The sequence below is a fragment of the Poecilia formosa genome, unplaced genomic scaffold (assembly GCF_000485575.1).
Source record: "Poecilia formosa unplaced genomic scaffold, Poecilia_formosa-5.1.2 Scaffold359, whole genome shotgun sequence".
NCBI classification, from domain to species: domain Eukaryota; kingdom Metazoa; phylum Chordata; class Actinopteri; order Cyprinodontiformes; family Poeciliidae; genus Poecilia; species Poecilia formosa.
The window spans coordinates 383,699-400,023 of NW_006800298.1; the positions used below are offsets into that span (position 1 = coordinate 383,699).

A 16,325-nucleotide genomic window follows, 5' to 3' on the forward strand; every position below is an offset into this window, starting at 1 on the left:
ACATATCAATGTTTTATTTTTTATTTTATTTTATTGTAGTTTATTTTATTTTATTTTATTTTAAAATACACTAAAATATATTTTCTTCTATCAATGGCAAAGAGTCATTTGATAACTTTAAAAATGTTTTTCCTTGCTGTATTTGAGAAAGTACCACAGTTTGGCCGCTAGACGGTGCCATATTTCTGTGTGAGTTATTGATTGTTTTCTTAAAGATTTTTTATTTCTGATGAACAAAATAAATTACTTGGATAAAATGCTTTTTATTCTTTATGAAGAAATGTATTTTGTAAATAAAAAAATTGACATTTAGTGAATTCCGTTTTTTGACAATATTCACATAAGGTAGTGATGCTCCAACTCACATGTGTTATGTTACAATCACAAAATTGAATGCATTTCAATTTGATTTTATGTCATAGATCAACATAAATCTATGTCATACATCCCTTTCAACATTCTTAAAAATATAGTATATCTGAAAAAAAAATAAATAAATAAATTAAAAAAAATATATATATATATGTATATATATCAAAATTTTCTGATGAAGATTTGCTATGCGAAGTTTTAAAAGGTTAAAATGTTTTTTTCGTGGTGTTCCTGAACGCAATTTCCCCAAGCTAAAGCTAAAGCCTATGGGGTAAAGCCTGCTCAAGCTCAGGCTCGATATAATTTTTTCAACGAAGGTTTCTTTGTTCATGTTTTTTTAAATATTTGACTCTTTTCAGTCACTAAATCGTCGCTTTAATAATAAAAACTTCACATTTTACTACTACTAATAAGAAAAACGTTAAAATTAGTTTTATAACAACGTTCAAATATTATTTTTCCTACTTTACTTAAACGCAGCATAAGACAACCAAGTTGGAGACTTTTATTGCGGCTGCGCAAATTGTTTTTTCCCGGAAACTCCTCGGTTGTTTTGATGTCGGCTGGTTTTGTAGTCATTTATCATAAGGAGAAGCAGAACTTTTCCCCAGTGTACTTAGTTGTGTTTTACTGGAAAGAACACGCAGCATAACCTTTAAAATGGGCAGTCGAAGTTGATCAAGGTAACTGTGCGGTGAATGAAGGTAAACATTTACTTAAAACAGTGGTTAGCAGTCCTGTTCACTGGCTAGCAGAGAGCTCGTTACTCTGTCATTAAAGTTGGGTTCAACATGGATTGTACGGCGCTGGAAGTCGACGCTTTCAAATTCGCGAAAACTGCTGTAACCTATGACCAGAATGCCAAATATAATGAGGCTGTGTTTTATTATAAGGTAGGTAAACAGCTGTTACTTGTCATGGTTAGCATGTAGCTGTATGCTTCCTGTAGTTAAGTCCACTTTCACTTATTCACTGGATTCTTAATAACATTTATGAATCTGTATAGTTTCAGTTCAACATGTGAGCATAATTATTTTTTTATGTTTTGATAACATCATATGAATAGTCCTGACAGTACTCATTGATTGTGTTTTATTGCTATTTTTTTATTTTATTTTTTTATTTTTATTGGGATTCGTGTGTTAAAGGAGGCAGCCCAAGCTCTGATATATGCAGGCATGGCAGGGTCCAAACTGGAGGGGCTCCAGGACAAAGTGAGTGAATACTTGGACCGTGTTCAAGCTCTCCACAATGCAGGTAAATTCACTTGACAAGTGTCAAACATGATGCTTTTCTGTTATTTCTCCTTGTTCACCAAACCACTGGTTGGTATGGTGTCCGTATAAAGACCTTTGTATTCATATTCATATTTTCATACATTACAACTGCAAACCTCAGTGTATTTTATGTGATAGACCAACACAAAACAGTAAATATAGTTTGTGAATTGGAAGAAGAAGAAAAAAAAATTAAATTCTTTACAAATAATTTGAAAAGCCACTCAAAGTCAGTTTGGATGCAGAGGAACATCAATGTTCTGGCCACAGATTCTCAATTGAATTTAGTCTTTTGACTTGTCAAATCAAACATAGCTATTTTAATCCGGACTCTTCTTCTGTAGCCCCTGCATAATGCAGTAGGTTTATCATCCATCTGGAAAATCTGCCCCAGTCTCAGATATTTTGCTGCCTGTAGCAGGTTTTCTTCCAATTAATTCTCACCGTCTTCCTCATTCCTGTTGACGAAAAATAATCCATTGTGAGCAAAGTGTGTTGATTGAAATGTGCAGCGTTAGTTTTCCACCCCAGTTAAAGATTTACATGTTGGCCAAAACTACACCTTTATAAAACTCTTCAAATGATAAAAAAGCACAGTAAGCCCAAGACGTTACCTTTAAGTCCAACCAGTCTAGCTTAACAAACCTTACTTATGTTCAACTTTGACCCCAGTCCAGTCCCAGAAGAGCGACCCGCTGAAATCCCGCCATCAGGTGGATCTGGAGCGTGCCCACTTCCTGGTTACCCAAGCTTTTGAGGAAGATGAAAAGGGGAATGATGATGAAGCTATAGAGCTGTACACTCAGGCTGTGGAGCTGTGCATCAAAACGGTATTTCTTCTTGTTTATAAATGTTTGTCCTCCTTTGCAGAAGTTTACCACATTCTGCAAAGGTGGTAAACTTATCTTACCTTATATATACCTTTGTTCTGCTTTTTCTTCCATTAGTCAAACGAGTCATCAGACCAAAGTCTTCAGACGAAGCTGAAGCAGCTGGCTCGTCAAGCTTTGGACAGGTCAGTTCTGGTGCTGATATTTCCTAAACTAAAATGTTTGCATAAAACAGTTTTAAGCTTTTGTTTTGGACCATCCAGAGCTGTTGCTTTAAATTAGTCAGAACTGTTTCAAAAATTTAACAAAAAGTAAGATAAAGAATAACATAATTTTTTTGCCTTTTTTGTGCTAAGATCATTGTCAATCACCCTTAACCTTTTTGCATACGAATCGTAGCAGAAAATAAATTTAGCTAAAAATAAGGATTAAATAAGTCAAATTAGTTATTAACAAGAAACAAAAACAGCAAGGGTTGCTTTGACCGACAGTGAGCATGCCTGTTTTTGCAGAGCGGAAGGTCTTAAAGAGTCGCAGTCCAAATCAAACTCGGCACAGTCTCAGGACAGAACGAAGCCCAGCAGCGGCGCTGGTTCTGGTGGACAGGTGCGTCAGTTTTTCCCCCTTGGGCCAGACTTCTCCCTCCATGACCGACAGCAGCCTCAACCAATCAGAGCGGTCCAGTCAAGTGAACCCCAGGGTCAGCGGTACACATCGGAGGAGATCGAGGTCCTCAGGTGAGACGGTTAATGGAACGTATTAGAAAAGTATCCATGTATAAAGAGTTAAAGTAACTATGTATTATGTGTTATGACATTTTTATTGAGTCCTGTCTGAACTTTAAAACTCTGATTAGTAACGATCTGAATCCTCTGTTTGGGTATGAAAGATTCTGCAATCAGTTTTCTGGTTTCTTTTGCAGGAGTACGTCTACAATCAACGGCATCGCCTATGTGCCCTTCATGAGTGTGGACTTAAAGGAACGATTTGCCTTCCCTGTGCCCTTCTCGTGAGACCTAATAATTTTTTTCACCTGTTTAAATTTAATATCAGCTTTCATAGAGGTTTTGTCATTAGGTCCATGGTCTAAAAATATATATTGGTAAACTAAATTTGTTTATTCGTGTGATGAGCATGAAAGGCCAGACCTCTGACTCAACTGGTTTTTCCACAAAGTACAAAAATAATTTGTAAACACTAAACAGGACACCTGGTTGCCAAATATGGAGATTCAAAAGTTTTGGTCTAGTTTAACTGGAGAGAAATCTGGATTTAAATCGGATTGTTGAACAAAGCTTTTTGCATCTGACTGCTTCAATTCAAATGAATGTTTTCCACAGGGACAAAACCGGGAAACTCGCCCTGTCACCCAAACAGAAAGCCATTTTCTCCCGCTGGGTTCGACCAGACGAGATCTGCAATAATCCCACCATGATCATGTCTGTGTCCAGCTTCAGCATCAAACAGGTCAGACTTTTACTGATGTGTTTTTTTTTTTTCCCTAACAATACATTCTTAGACTAGAAGTGTAGTCACTTCATCTTGTTGTAATCCATTATTACAGCATCATTAAATGTATATTTATATGCAAATTCCAAATTCACCCAGTAGGTGGTGCAATATCACCAAGTTTACAACTTTATAGCAGAACAGAAACATGTTAATATGCTGAACTGAAATAATGTACAGTTACCCTGAGAACTGATGCAAAACTGACAAAGTGTCTTATAAAAATGTAGATTTTATAGCAACATTCATTTAAATGACTGTTTTTTGTCTTTAATTCCCTGTTTATGTAGACCGTGGTCTCTGACTGTTCATTTGTGGCTTCACTGGCCATCAGTGCAGCTTATGAGAGGCGTTACAACAAGAAACTCATCACCAGGTACAATTTATTTATTCATTTATTTATTTCTTTTTTGTAGCTGCTGATATTTTATGTAGAATATGAAATCAGAAATCATCAGTTTTATTTTCCGCTGCAGCATAATCTACCCTCAGAACAGGCGAGGGGAGCCAGAGTATAATCCCTGTGGAAAGTACATGGTCAAACTGCACATCAATGGAGTGCCCAGAAAGGTTTGACTTCAACCATCCACTATCCACTAACAACACTATCAAGGAAGAAAAGTGATGTTTGTACTGCAAATTTTCACCTACTGTATACAGAGATTGTTTGAGAAGCCATGAAAATGGTCCAAATCCAGGCTTAACAAGAGGCTTTAGTCAGTGTTAAAACAGAAACTGAAATTGTTTTCTTTTTTTGTAAATGGCCTCAGCTGACCCAGCATTCGCTGATATAAAGATAAAATGCCTAGAATTCTTCCATTTTCTTTTCTTTTTTTTTTTTTTTTGTCCGCTGATTGTGATCTTTGGTTCAGGTGATTATTGATGACTACCTGCCGGTGGATCGTAACGGAGAGCTGCTCTGCTCCTACTCCAGTAACCGGAATGAGTTATGGGTTTCCCTGATAGAGAAGGCCTACATGAAGGTGATGGGTGGCTATGATTTCCCCGGCTCCAACTCGGTGAGGACCAGAGCATCAAGCTGTTTTTCAGTTTGGTATTGTACCTGCTGATGTTAAACTCCTCAGATTAATTTACTTAAAGGGATAAAAAAAAACTCACAAATAGCTCATAGGAGCTGCTTACAGTTCTCAGTAAAGTGTTGTTAAAGTGGAAATAGTGGTTTCATGTGTACTATTTGGATCTTGTCTTACATGTATCTACAATTTGTGCACATATGTTCAGATTTGAACCAAAATTGGATGTTTTTAAAGATTAAAATTCAAATTTTTTGTTTTTCTAGAATATTGATCTGCATGCACTCACCGGCTGGATCCCTGAGCGCATTGCTATGCACTCTGACAATCAGTCATTCAACAAGGAAGACACCTTCCGCATGCTCTTCCAAAGGTGACAACACACCAACTCACACTGTTACTTCTGCAACAACTCTTCTTTTCTAATCTAACCTCCCTCTAACTTTGCTTGACTCTCTCTGCATCCAGATTTCATAGGGGTGATGTTCTCATCACCACAGCAACGGGAGTGATGACTGAGGAGGAAGGGGAGAGATGGGGCTTAGTGCCAACACATGCCTATGCAGTTCTTGACATCAGGGAATACAAGGTTAGTATTTATTACTTTCCCATGCAGAACTTTTGAGTTTTAAGACATTTATGAACATTTTATTTCACATCACAGTTGCTACAAATTAATTTGGTACCCAAGAGGATTAACTTTACTTGGTTGTGTCTGTTGCGTTTGCAGGGAATGCGTTTCCTGCAGCTGAAAAATCCGTGGAGTCATCTGCGGTGGAAGGGGCGCTACAGCGAGCGAGATGAGAAAAACTGGACTCCAGAGCTCCTAAAATACCTCAACTTTGACCCCAAGACAGCACAGAAGTTTGATAACGGTATGCTCATGCTACTGCACACATAAAAGCACCTTCTCACCAGGCTTTAGGCTAAAATCAATTTCCCTTCTTAAAGACATCAAAGAAAGAAAAATTAACATATTAAACACATGAAGAACACAAAATAGTGGACTGTGAGCTTTAGAGATGTGTTAGAAGATGCATTACTTTAGAGATGATAAATCCACTTGACGTATAAGCACAGAAACATTGCATTTACCTTTTGCACCTTTTGAGATGAAGTAGAGCAACGAATGTAAGCTTAGCTCTCACATCAACAGCAATGCCTGACCTCATAAATGTAATCTAGACAAATAGTTTGAGCTCCCCATAAATCCCTCCTAAACCTTCCAAAACAGTTTTGTTGTTAAAATTGGGCTGACATCACTCAGCTCTATAGGTTAAGAACTGGATGTCTCTCAAGTTACAAACAACTGTAAATATTTGTTTAATAATTTTCTGGGGTTTTTTTTAGGGGTTTTCTGGATTTCATGGGAGGATCTTTGTCAGTACTATGATGTCATTTATCTAAGCTGGAACCCTGCTCTGTTTAAGGACTCCTCCTGTATTCACAGGTATTTCTTTGTTTACTGTACAAATAATGCTTATGTGTTACAAGAACATGTTAAACTAGAACTTTTTATCTGTCTTCTCCATATATTTATTGAAAACTAAAAACTCAATAATCTAGCATTTGATGTTATTGAAAGAAAATCTTCAGAAATAACATTGTATTTATTGCTTTTTTGCATTTTTTTTACTTATTCAGGTTGCTTTTTCATATTTTCATTAAAATAGGATTGTGCGTTATTTTTTATATTTTTTTTATCAGAATAAAGGTTCAAACAGACAATAAGTTTGTTTCATTGGGTTGTAGGATCTTTTGTTCCTCGACTAACATATGTTTAAATTTGCAGTCTGTTCTTTTGACTGAAGAAATCTCTTTTTTTTAACCGCCTGCAGTAGCTGGGATGGAAAGCAGGGACCTGTGAAGGACGTCTACACCCTCGCAAATAATCCTCAGTACAAGCTGGAGGTCCAGTGTCCAGCAGGGGGAGCCGCTGTGTGGGTGCTGCTCACCAGACACATCACAGACAAGGTCAATATCTGATTAAACATCATTATGTCATATTTGTTTTTTATTTGAACCTAATTTGCTGATTAATTGAGTTTGTTTGTTTCTACAGGACGATTTTGCTCAAAACAGGGAGTTTATCACACTGGTTGTTTACAAGACAGAAGGCAAGAAGGTTTACTACCCAGGTGAGGTTTTCGTTCCTGCATCGCTGAGGTGTGATAATCTGTCTCACCTTTGACCTAAAGTCAAACCGCAAAGTCAGACATCTTTAGAAGTCTGTTGGAGAAAATTTTTCTTAACAAATGCATTTAACTGTAAAGGCCAAACATATCTTTCTAAATGAGTATTTCACTCTAGAAATAACACAATTGATTAACAAAAATCCAATTTCATTGACATTTAAGCAAAATAATTCAAACAGTGGTGTTGAGTTTTTCCGCATTGATCACTTTCTTCAGCCGACCCTCCTCCTTACATCGATGGGATCCGCATCAACAGTCCTCACTATCTGACCAAGATACGGCTGACCTCTGCAGGAACACACACCTTCACACTCGTGGTTTCTCAGTATGAGAAGCAGAACACCATCAACTACACTCTGCGGGTGAGAACTCTGTCTGAGCTGCTACTTAAAGGCTTGCTGTCTTTCTGTACACACATATTTAAAAAGTAAAAATTAGCAATCCTGGATGGTTTTAGAACATACTTTTTATTTGGCAAATTATTTGGGTGAATATGATTGAATTTAAAGTTGGTTCAGTGGTTTTAAACGAATAAAATCACAAAGCGCTTTATGACAAAAGTTACTATAGTAGGGAAAGCAACTTACAAAAATCTAAATGCATTCATTCTGCTTTGAGGATAATTGTTCTTTTTTTCATAGACATTTAGTAGCAGTGACTTTTTCACACTTCCATCTTCTCACTGTGATTTAAAATCCCCCTTTTCTATTATTCAGCCGAACTCATGCCTGTGAAAAAAGCCCGAGGCCGGATGAGCGAGTCGAGGTCTTTTAAGTGTTCTGCTGGGTGTGCATGTGTGACCCAGATAGATCTGTTCAGTACTTTATAATTAATAGACTTTCCTCCCTCACTGCAAAATGCTCATGGGAGGAGATGATGAGTTGGCTATAAGATGTGTTCACTCTTAATGATTGCACGTTTCTCTTTATGTTTAACACTGTAGCATTTGCTCTAATCACTTTAGACTTTACCTTAAAATCATCCAAGGAAGAGAAATTCCAATCTCCCTTCAGCTTTGATCGTTTTTTTGAGAGGAAAACTGATTGAACTCCTTCTTGCTAAAAGTTTTCAGCAGAGATCAAAGCAGGGAGCTAACATTTTTTAGAGAACATGTTCATGAATAAACTATGAATAAACTTAGAACCTCAGGAACTTTAAAAATGCAAAGATTATTTTTGGCATAATAATATGAAGCATGTGATATGAATAGTTTGTTCTTTTTACTGCAATAATTGATTTTCTGTCTTTACGCAGGTGTACACTGGATGCAAATTCACCTTCGCCAAAATCCCAAATCCCTTCACCCACACTAAAAGGGTATGGTACTTATGCAGTTTGTGATTTGTTGTACAGTCTGTTGTTTGCAAATTGAACATTTTGCCAATGCCAAGTCAACATTCTGATCAAAGCAGATTATATTTGTAACTCTGTCCTCAGATCAATGGCCAGTGGAAAGGAGTCAGCGCCGGCGGTTGTGGGAACTACAAGGACTCGTACAAAAACAACCCCATCTACCAAATAAACCTGGAGCGGTCCGGCCCCCTGCTGGTGGAGCTGCGTGGTTCCAGGTCAGACTCGCACCAAAAAATCTATTACAACAGGACTTCCCTTTGACCTTTTATGTTTCTGTATTGTGGCCACAATGGCATTAGCATCAATTATTCATGGCAAAAACAAAGACCACCATGTCTTCAGTTTTATATTCAGGACACAAATATGATCTGTTATTTACTAGATTTTTGATTGAATTCTAATCATAAGGAAGTAGTGGAGTTTTTCTTACAACACGTATCTTTCTGTAATAAATAATGGCAATACAAATAATATAGGAAATGTTTTGGGTGTTTTGAATCCTCCTGGATTGGTTTAAGTGCTTTCTGTTTCGCACAACTGAATGTAATCCTTTGCTTGACAAGATTTGACCCATGCTGCTACAGACAGAAAGTTTAGTTCTTTTTCTAACCTCTTATTCTGGGTTTCAAAGTGTTTTTTGTATCATCTTAAGGATTGTGATACAGATTTTGTAGTTCTGAGAAGCAAACAGGGATAAATAATGTATCAGAAAGACATCATGACCACTAGATATGGAGTTGCAGTGGGACAGTTAGTAGTTTGTGGTTTAGAAGAGACACAAAGTTATGTTTTTATCAGCTAAAATATTGTCTAAATAACCATGAACCTTATTGGCTCTTCAGGTGGAGCTGATAAACTCTCTTTTGGCTTTGTCCCAAACTTAATTGCAGTTGAATTATTTTCCTTAGTGTATCAATTATTGTTTTTCGGAAATAAAAAAAATAAAAAAAACATTGAAAATGAATAGTTACCATTTGTTTTTGTTTTTTTACCCCGTATGTGTTTCCAGTATGTGATGAAGTTAGTGATCTCTTCCTCTCCCTGTGTTTTGCACTCTGCCTGCAGGCAGTACAGTGTCGGGTTTGAGATGGTAACCGTGTCAACGGTGGGTGATGCAGGAGCGGCTTCCTTCCAGAAGAACAACAGTGGAGATTACAGGTTTGTTCTCTAATGTTCTCTAACAACATTCATATTTAATTTTAATTCAACTACACACCAGTGGGTTCTACTTAACCCTTTAAAGCCTCATGCAAGATATGTCAGAAAATGTTATATTTTCAAAAATGGATCTGCTTTTACCATGAAAACATGTCTTTTTAATATCAGCTGGATTTATAAATTTTTGTACAAAAATTAGATTTGATAAAGTACTAATTTATAAAAATCTACCTGAAAACCTGAGATACAATTGATTCTCACCGCGGTTAGTTAAACATTGAATAGATTTTTTTTTTTACTTTGGTTATTTTTATATGATATGATGAAATTAAATTTTTTTAAATTAATATTACATTTTTTAATTTTATGTCCTAAACTATTTAAAAAGAAGGACTTTGTGGTGTTGCCATCTCGGACCCAGATCCTGTATCAGAGGGCAGAAGGCAAATGTAGGATTGATGGCAACATGTTTTTTGTGTAAAGTAACAATTTTATTAAAAAGGGAGAAGTCAGAAACCTGTGTATCAAAATGGATACATTTGGCCTGATATGGTTATTTAAATGGGTGGCATCTGGAGCCAGGCTTAGCCACTAGTTTCCTTTCACTTCCCAACTGTCAAATACTTGCTGTTTGTGGTTGTATGTGTAAGCAAGTAAAAATGTTCAAATGTTGCAGACTTTAAAATGATACCTGACCTTTGAGTTCTGTAAAAATGTTTTCATCTCATAATCCAGAATTATTAGTTTTATGAAAATGAACTAGAAGGAAAAATATATTTTTAAGAGCTCTGGAGATGAATCAGCAAAATTTATGATCAAGTGGAGAAGATAACGTCTTTTTGACCTTTTCCACAAGACATTAACTACAAACAGGCATGATGAGCTTAAATAATGGCTCTAATATTTTACATCTAGGAAATTATAGAAAACTTCAGACAGCAGCTTCAGTTCATGTGTATCACCTAAAATCTAACTTTTTGTTTAGTAAAATTTTCTCTTTTTGTGCTTTTAAAGATGCGGTTTCTGCTACATGGAGTTGGACCACGTCCCAGCAGGCATCTACAACGTCACCCCCACCACCTTCTTGCCTAAACAGGAAGGACCTTTCTTCTTGGACTTTGCCAGCACTTCCCCCCTCAAAGTCTCACAGCTCCAGTGAAGACGGAACGCAGGACAAAAAACCGAACGGAGAAGAGCAGGAAGGTAACGAAGAGAGGAAGGCATTATGGGGTCTTCAGAGAACTGCAGTTTAAAAATCAATGAAATAATGAGCGCTTCCTGCAGCTCCAAGAGTTCAGAAAGTGACTGCTGCTTTACTTCCCCTGCCTTCACCCAGTGCAGGTTCTCCAAGTTTAAATGGACAGATGGTGGGTATGAAGGTCTCTGTTAAATGAACCATGAATAATGTATAGTTCTATGAAAAACAACTATTATTAATAATTTGATAACGGGACACAAGACATTGGCATAAAAACACAAAGGCAAGGTAGTTGCTACCCTGGTCATTTTATGTTCACTCGTCATTGGCATGGATGTCAGAACAGTTTTGGTCTTTTCATGAGATATTTGAACTTTTTTTTCCAGTGTGGAATAATTGCACAACATACTTTACGGTGACTTTTATTTATTTAATTTTTTTATGTAAATCAGGTCCACAATTTATTTTTTCTTTTTCACTAATCCACTGAAATTAGAGATGAATTCTGAGTACATCTCCACTAATATTTGAATAAGTTTCAGAGAAAACAACTATATTTAAGTAGAGAAGATATAATCTTGACATAATTCTGGGTGAATTTTGATCCTCTTCTTATCTTCTGCTGAATTACACCACTCTAATTCAGAAAAAAACAATCAGAGCTGTGGGGTTTGTCTTAGTGCTGTTAATCACTCTCGTGTACACGCTGCTCACTCTCTCCCTCTAGCTCACCACAATGAGCTAGTTAGCATGGTACTGGTGAAGGAGGATACAGATTTTTTTGTAATGTTAAGTTGCTTCTCCACCTTTAGTACACTGAGCAGCGCTTACATAAGGTTGATTGACTGCATCAGGACCTTCCTCCTGGCTCTGATTGGTTGTTTCTGACCGGGGGCGGTTTATTTTTGCTGATGGCAGTAGAAGCATTGGGATGAGCTTTCACAAGTGATCTCTCATGTTACAAACAAATATGTAAAAGAAAACATTGTTCACAAAATTTAATACTGCAGCTTTAAGATAAATTTATTATTTATTTCAATAGCATAATCACACACTGGAAAATTAAATACAGGTCTTTAACAATAATTGACCTCCCTTCCCTGTGTTCTTGTTGCCATTTGTAGACTTAAAAACATCAGCACACATCTGCCTTACTTTTATGTTTTTTCCTGTCTTTCCTGTTTTTTTTAAGAGTGGCTAAGAAAAATGGGTCTCATGCCATATTTTAGACCCAAGGAAACAGGAAGTGGTCGATTAAAATCATGAATGAAAGTGTTGCAGTTACATTTATTTAATGTGGGGAGATTTTTCAGTGTGAGCTCAATCTACAACAGTAAAAGATGAAGGATTTCACACATGTATGTGTGCTTTAAGTAGATGTGTAAAATGGTTGCCAAGTTACTGAATGTGGCCCAACATCACAGTTTGGTTCTAAAGTTCCTAAAGCTCATGAGGTCGTTTTACTTCTGCTTCTACAAGAAAAAAAAAAAACAAAGCAAAAAATGTTTCCTTGAGTTAGTTATCAAATCAGTCAACCGTTACTTAATATGATGGAGAAAAACTTGCTGAGATGGTAACATCTTGTAAAGCTTTTCCACCAATTGGCTGCTAACAATGTCATCTGGCAGGAAATGTTCTTCTTCAGAACCTTGTTGTGGTTTTTAAACTCAGGAGCAGCACAGGGAATCCATCATGACGGCATCTGAATGTTGTCTGCTGTTTGTCTCAGTGTGATGCTGAGTGAGTCTCACTGCAGCACCTGCTTCTGGCAGGTGTCACTGTACTGTATGTGTTCTACCTGAGTCTTTATTGCCAAGTATCCATCCTCTGTTTATCTTTACTGTGCTGCACTTTTTTCATGTTTATCATCAAACTACAGCAGTGGAATTAAATTTCAGTGAATTAAATTAGCTAAAATGTTGTGGAGTCAGTAGCTCCATCACAGCACGGCATACGGTGTTACTGCTAAACTCCAGAAATACTTCTAAGTGGATGAAATGGGTTTAATTTTATTTTCAATTTAAAAAGCTGAATATCATGACACTAGGGATCATTGTTTACTCAAAAAATGTTTAGTCGTTCTTTGAAAATGGTTAGTCATGTTACATGACTCATCATTAGTTTTAGAGCTGCACAGATGATTCTCACATATTTTGTGCTTTCAGTTATCATGACCCTTCCATTCTGACTCATTAGATTTCCCAGAATGCTGTTGCCAAATGTTGACTATAATATTGATCATACAGCATAAAACTGACTTTTGTTGACCACAATGCTCAGCTACTTTACACTCAAGTTGATTTAAAGGTTTAAACCCATATTTTTGACTCACCATGTGCCACCATGTTCAGTAGTATGACTGGCTGTAAATGAACTGTTGGCTGGGCTGTTAAAGGGTAAAATTATCCTTTCTATGTGTTTCTTTGTATTGTCCATTATTCAGAACTTCTGTGTACCGGTTGATGCATAATTTATTGTCATAAAAGCCATTTTTTTCTGTCATTCTATTTTATTTCTTTGATTTGTTTTCCAGCAAAGTGGTCTACAAATGCAGCAGGACAATCTTGTACCAGCCTGTTGTATGAATGTTGATGTAATGTTTGCAGAACTTGCACTAAATGTTGAGTAGACTGATGTGATGTACTCAAAGTTTAAATACAGGGACATGACTATATCAGTTTCTGTCTCCAAGTTACTCAATACAGGATGCATTTACCTACTTTCTTTATAAATAGTTCATCCATCCATTTTCTTTACACTCTTGTCCCTAGTAGGGTCTGTAGGGGTGCTTCTGCCTATGTTCAGGGTACACCCTGAACAGGTCGCAAGTCTGTTGCAGGGCAACACAGAGACAGACAAGACACCCACACCTATGGAGAATTTAGAGAGACCAATTAACCTGACAGTCATGTTTTTGGACTGTGGGAGGAAGCCGGAGTACCTGGAAAGAACCCATGCAAATACAGGGAGAACATGCAAACTCCATGAAGAATGAAGAAAAAACCCAGGCCGGGAATCGAACCCAGGATTTTCTTGCTGCAAGGGAACAGTGATACTTACTGCACCACTGCACCACTGTGCAGCCCCATAAAAAGTTAGTGAACATATTTCTGTCAAAAGGTTTTTCATATCAGGACAAGATAAATGTATCTAATCTTTATCAGGGCTTAAAATTGGGTTAATTAAATGCTTATTGTTTTAGATCAGTAAGCTTTTTGGATACTCCTTATCTGCAGCTCATTAAGATCCCAACACATTTACAAAGTTTGAGGTCATTTTAGTCATCCTGTTCTTGATTTCCTGTGATCTATGGACTCTGTCTACTGTTGCATCACCTAATTTTGTCCAAGTTTCAAAAACAGAAACATTAATGGATGCTTTCAAATCTGTGTTTTGTAAAGCTTTGTTCCACCAACTTTAACCATTACCGAGTTCACTTTTGGAACTACAATAAGAAAATATCAATTTTCTTTAGCTTTTCTGCCTTTAGTGGTCATTAATTAAGTGTAAAAAATGTGGGACGCTACCATTTTAAAACAGACAAAATGTTTTGTAAAATACTTAACATGCTTTTAGCATCTTGTATTAGCAATTAGCATAGCTAGCATTATTTCAACACTGTGTAATAACCTTACCTGAACTCCAAGACTTCAAAAATTCTGCTAACATTTCTAAATCCAGCATATTCCATCATTTCTGTTTTATTTTTATTTAACCAGGAAAGTCCCATTGAAATTAAGAAGTTCTTTTTGTGTTGTTTTGCTTTCTGATAATAGAAAAAGTTAACTTTGAGTCATTTTCACACAGTAACAACAACCCCACTGAAGAGTACAGTGTTAGTCCCTCTTGGGAACCCATTAGGACTTAAGTAAGGGTTTACACACAGGAGAAAGATACAAGTTTTTTTCATCTGCGACTGACTTGTCAGGCTGGTAAACAATACAGTCATACCAGTGTGCATTTTGTTTTGGACAAATTATCTCATATTTCACTTCATAATGCATATTAGTTCAAAATTATAACCATAAAAATGTGTCTAAAATGTACCTGTTTTCCCAGATTATCAACACTACCAGTGACTTCTTCAAGATTCTTTTGTCTCTAATCTTTGATACTCAGTTAATGCAAACCTTGATTTCATGGAGGTGCTTACATTTACCAATGTTAAGTCAATCAAGCAAAACTGATTAGCTGCACCTGCTTTACTCATTTTCTTTAATTGATATCAAAGTTATGCATCAATAAAATAGTTATTGACATCCACTGATTGGAGCCGAGAAGTTTAGCAAGTTTAGAGTTTAGTTTATTTCAGATTTGCTGACGTTAACACTGTTAGGTAAGTCCATGATTTTTTTTTTCTTTCCTGGTATGTTTACTGCCCTGGTTGACAATATTTCGGCTACAGTTCATTTTGTTTTTTGATAGAAATGTCATAAATTTTCTCCACACAATTTAACTGAATTTGCTTGCAGAACCAAAAGCTAGCTAAAATCTGCTATTAATTGTAACAGTTTGTGTTAAGTCTGTTAATGACATGTAGGAAGCGGTGTGGAAGGTCAAAGTTCAATGGCCAATTCAGCTGATCTACATTATATTGCTGAAAGGTATTTGCTCACTGAGTAACCAGAGGAATGCCTCATTCTTAACCACAGGGTTTCATATTCTGTTGACACCCTTCCCAGCTGCAACATCATCTGGAGGCTTTTGGTGAGATTTAGATGTGTGTTTATGTCTGGACATTATTGAGCCTAATGTTGGCAGAAGCAGTCTGGACATTGTTTTCATTCTTTAAACTCAAAATTCATAGCGATTTCTTTTTAAGTGGAATCAAGTTACAGCTGCTGGGCTCAGTGCAAAGACAGGATTAATTAAATTTTGTTGGCCTTTAAAGTCAACAAGAGAAACGAGTGGAAAAACAAAATGCCTAAAGGTCAAAGGAAGCAAGGGGTCATTTATGTAAGCTGGTTGTACTTGGAGATATTTCTAAGAAGTAACAAGATTTTGATCTGATGACGTGAGAATAAAATTGAATAAAAGTGTTACGTTAATTGAGGCAGATAGAATAAAACTAGATGTTTGACAGTTTTGGTTCACATTTCAATTGAATTTCTTTCAAAGGTTTGTAAAACTGAGTCTCTGTTACATTAATGGTAAAGGCTGAATGTACAGCTACATCCTTTCACAATTTTTTGCAGCGCTTGTGTCGATTGCAAAATGAAAAAGATTCTGATACAGTTTTACATCCAGATTATTAAAAAAAACAAAGTGACCCTGAAACAAAATCTTGAACAAAGATCTCTGCTATTCTAGCAAAAACTACCCTGCATTTATACAAGGCTACATCTACGTCGGGCGCATCCATCCTGTTTGTGAGTTTATAAAACGCTCAAGATGTTCAC

The 16,325-nt window shown here is 36.5% G+C and overlaps 1 protein-coding gene across 1 annotated transcript; it reads left to right on the top strand.

Moving 5' to 3' along the window:
* The first annotated feature begins 895 nt into the window (after positions 1–895).
* Positions 896–13,603, top strand: capn7 (calpain 7). Its single transcript, XM_007574701.2, has 21 exons — positions 896–1,265; positions 1,521–1,629; positions 2,322–2,479; positions 2,597–2,664; positions 2,992–3,216; positions 3,402–3,488; positions 3,820–3,946; positions 4,279–4,364; positions 4,465–4,558; positions 4,861–5,007; positions 5,289–5,395; positions 5,491–5,611; positions 5,753–5,897; positions 6,373–6,472; positions 6,861–6,996; positions 7,085–7,160; positions 7,434–7,579; positions 8,472–8,534; positions 8,655–8,785; positions 9,636–9,728; positions 10,743–13,603. The coding sequence occupies exons 1-21, from the start codon at positions 1,164–1,166 to the stop codon at positions 10,885–10,887; spliced, it is 2,466 nt and encodes an 821-aa protein (XP_007574763.1). The 5' UTR covers positions 896–1,163; the 3' UTR covers positions 10,888–13,603.
* Positions 13,604–16,325: the final 2,722 nt, after the last annotated feature.

What these genes read in the sequence shown, in the direction of transcription:
- capn7 (XM_007574701.2), top strand. Translation starts at nt 1,164, where the DNA reads ATGGATTGTACGGCGCTGGAAGTCGACGCTTTCAAATTCGCGAAAACT. An exon ending in CCAGCTTCAGCATCAAACAG is followed by an intron (nt 3,947 to 4,278) that starts GTCAGACTTTTA and finishes CTGTTTATGTAG; the next exon opens with ACCGTGGTCTCTGACTGTTC. An exon ending in AACAAGAAACTCATCACCAG is followed by an intron (nt 4,365 to 4,464) that starts GTACAATTTATT and finishes TTTCCGCTGCAG; the next exon opens with CATAATCTACCCTCAGAACA.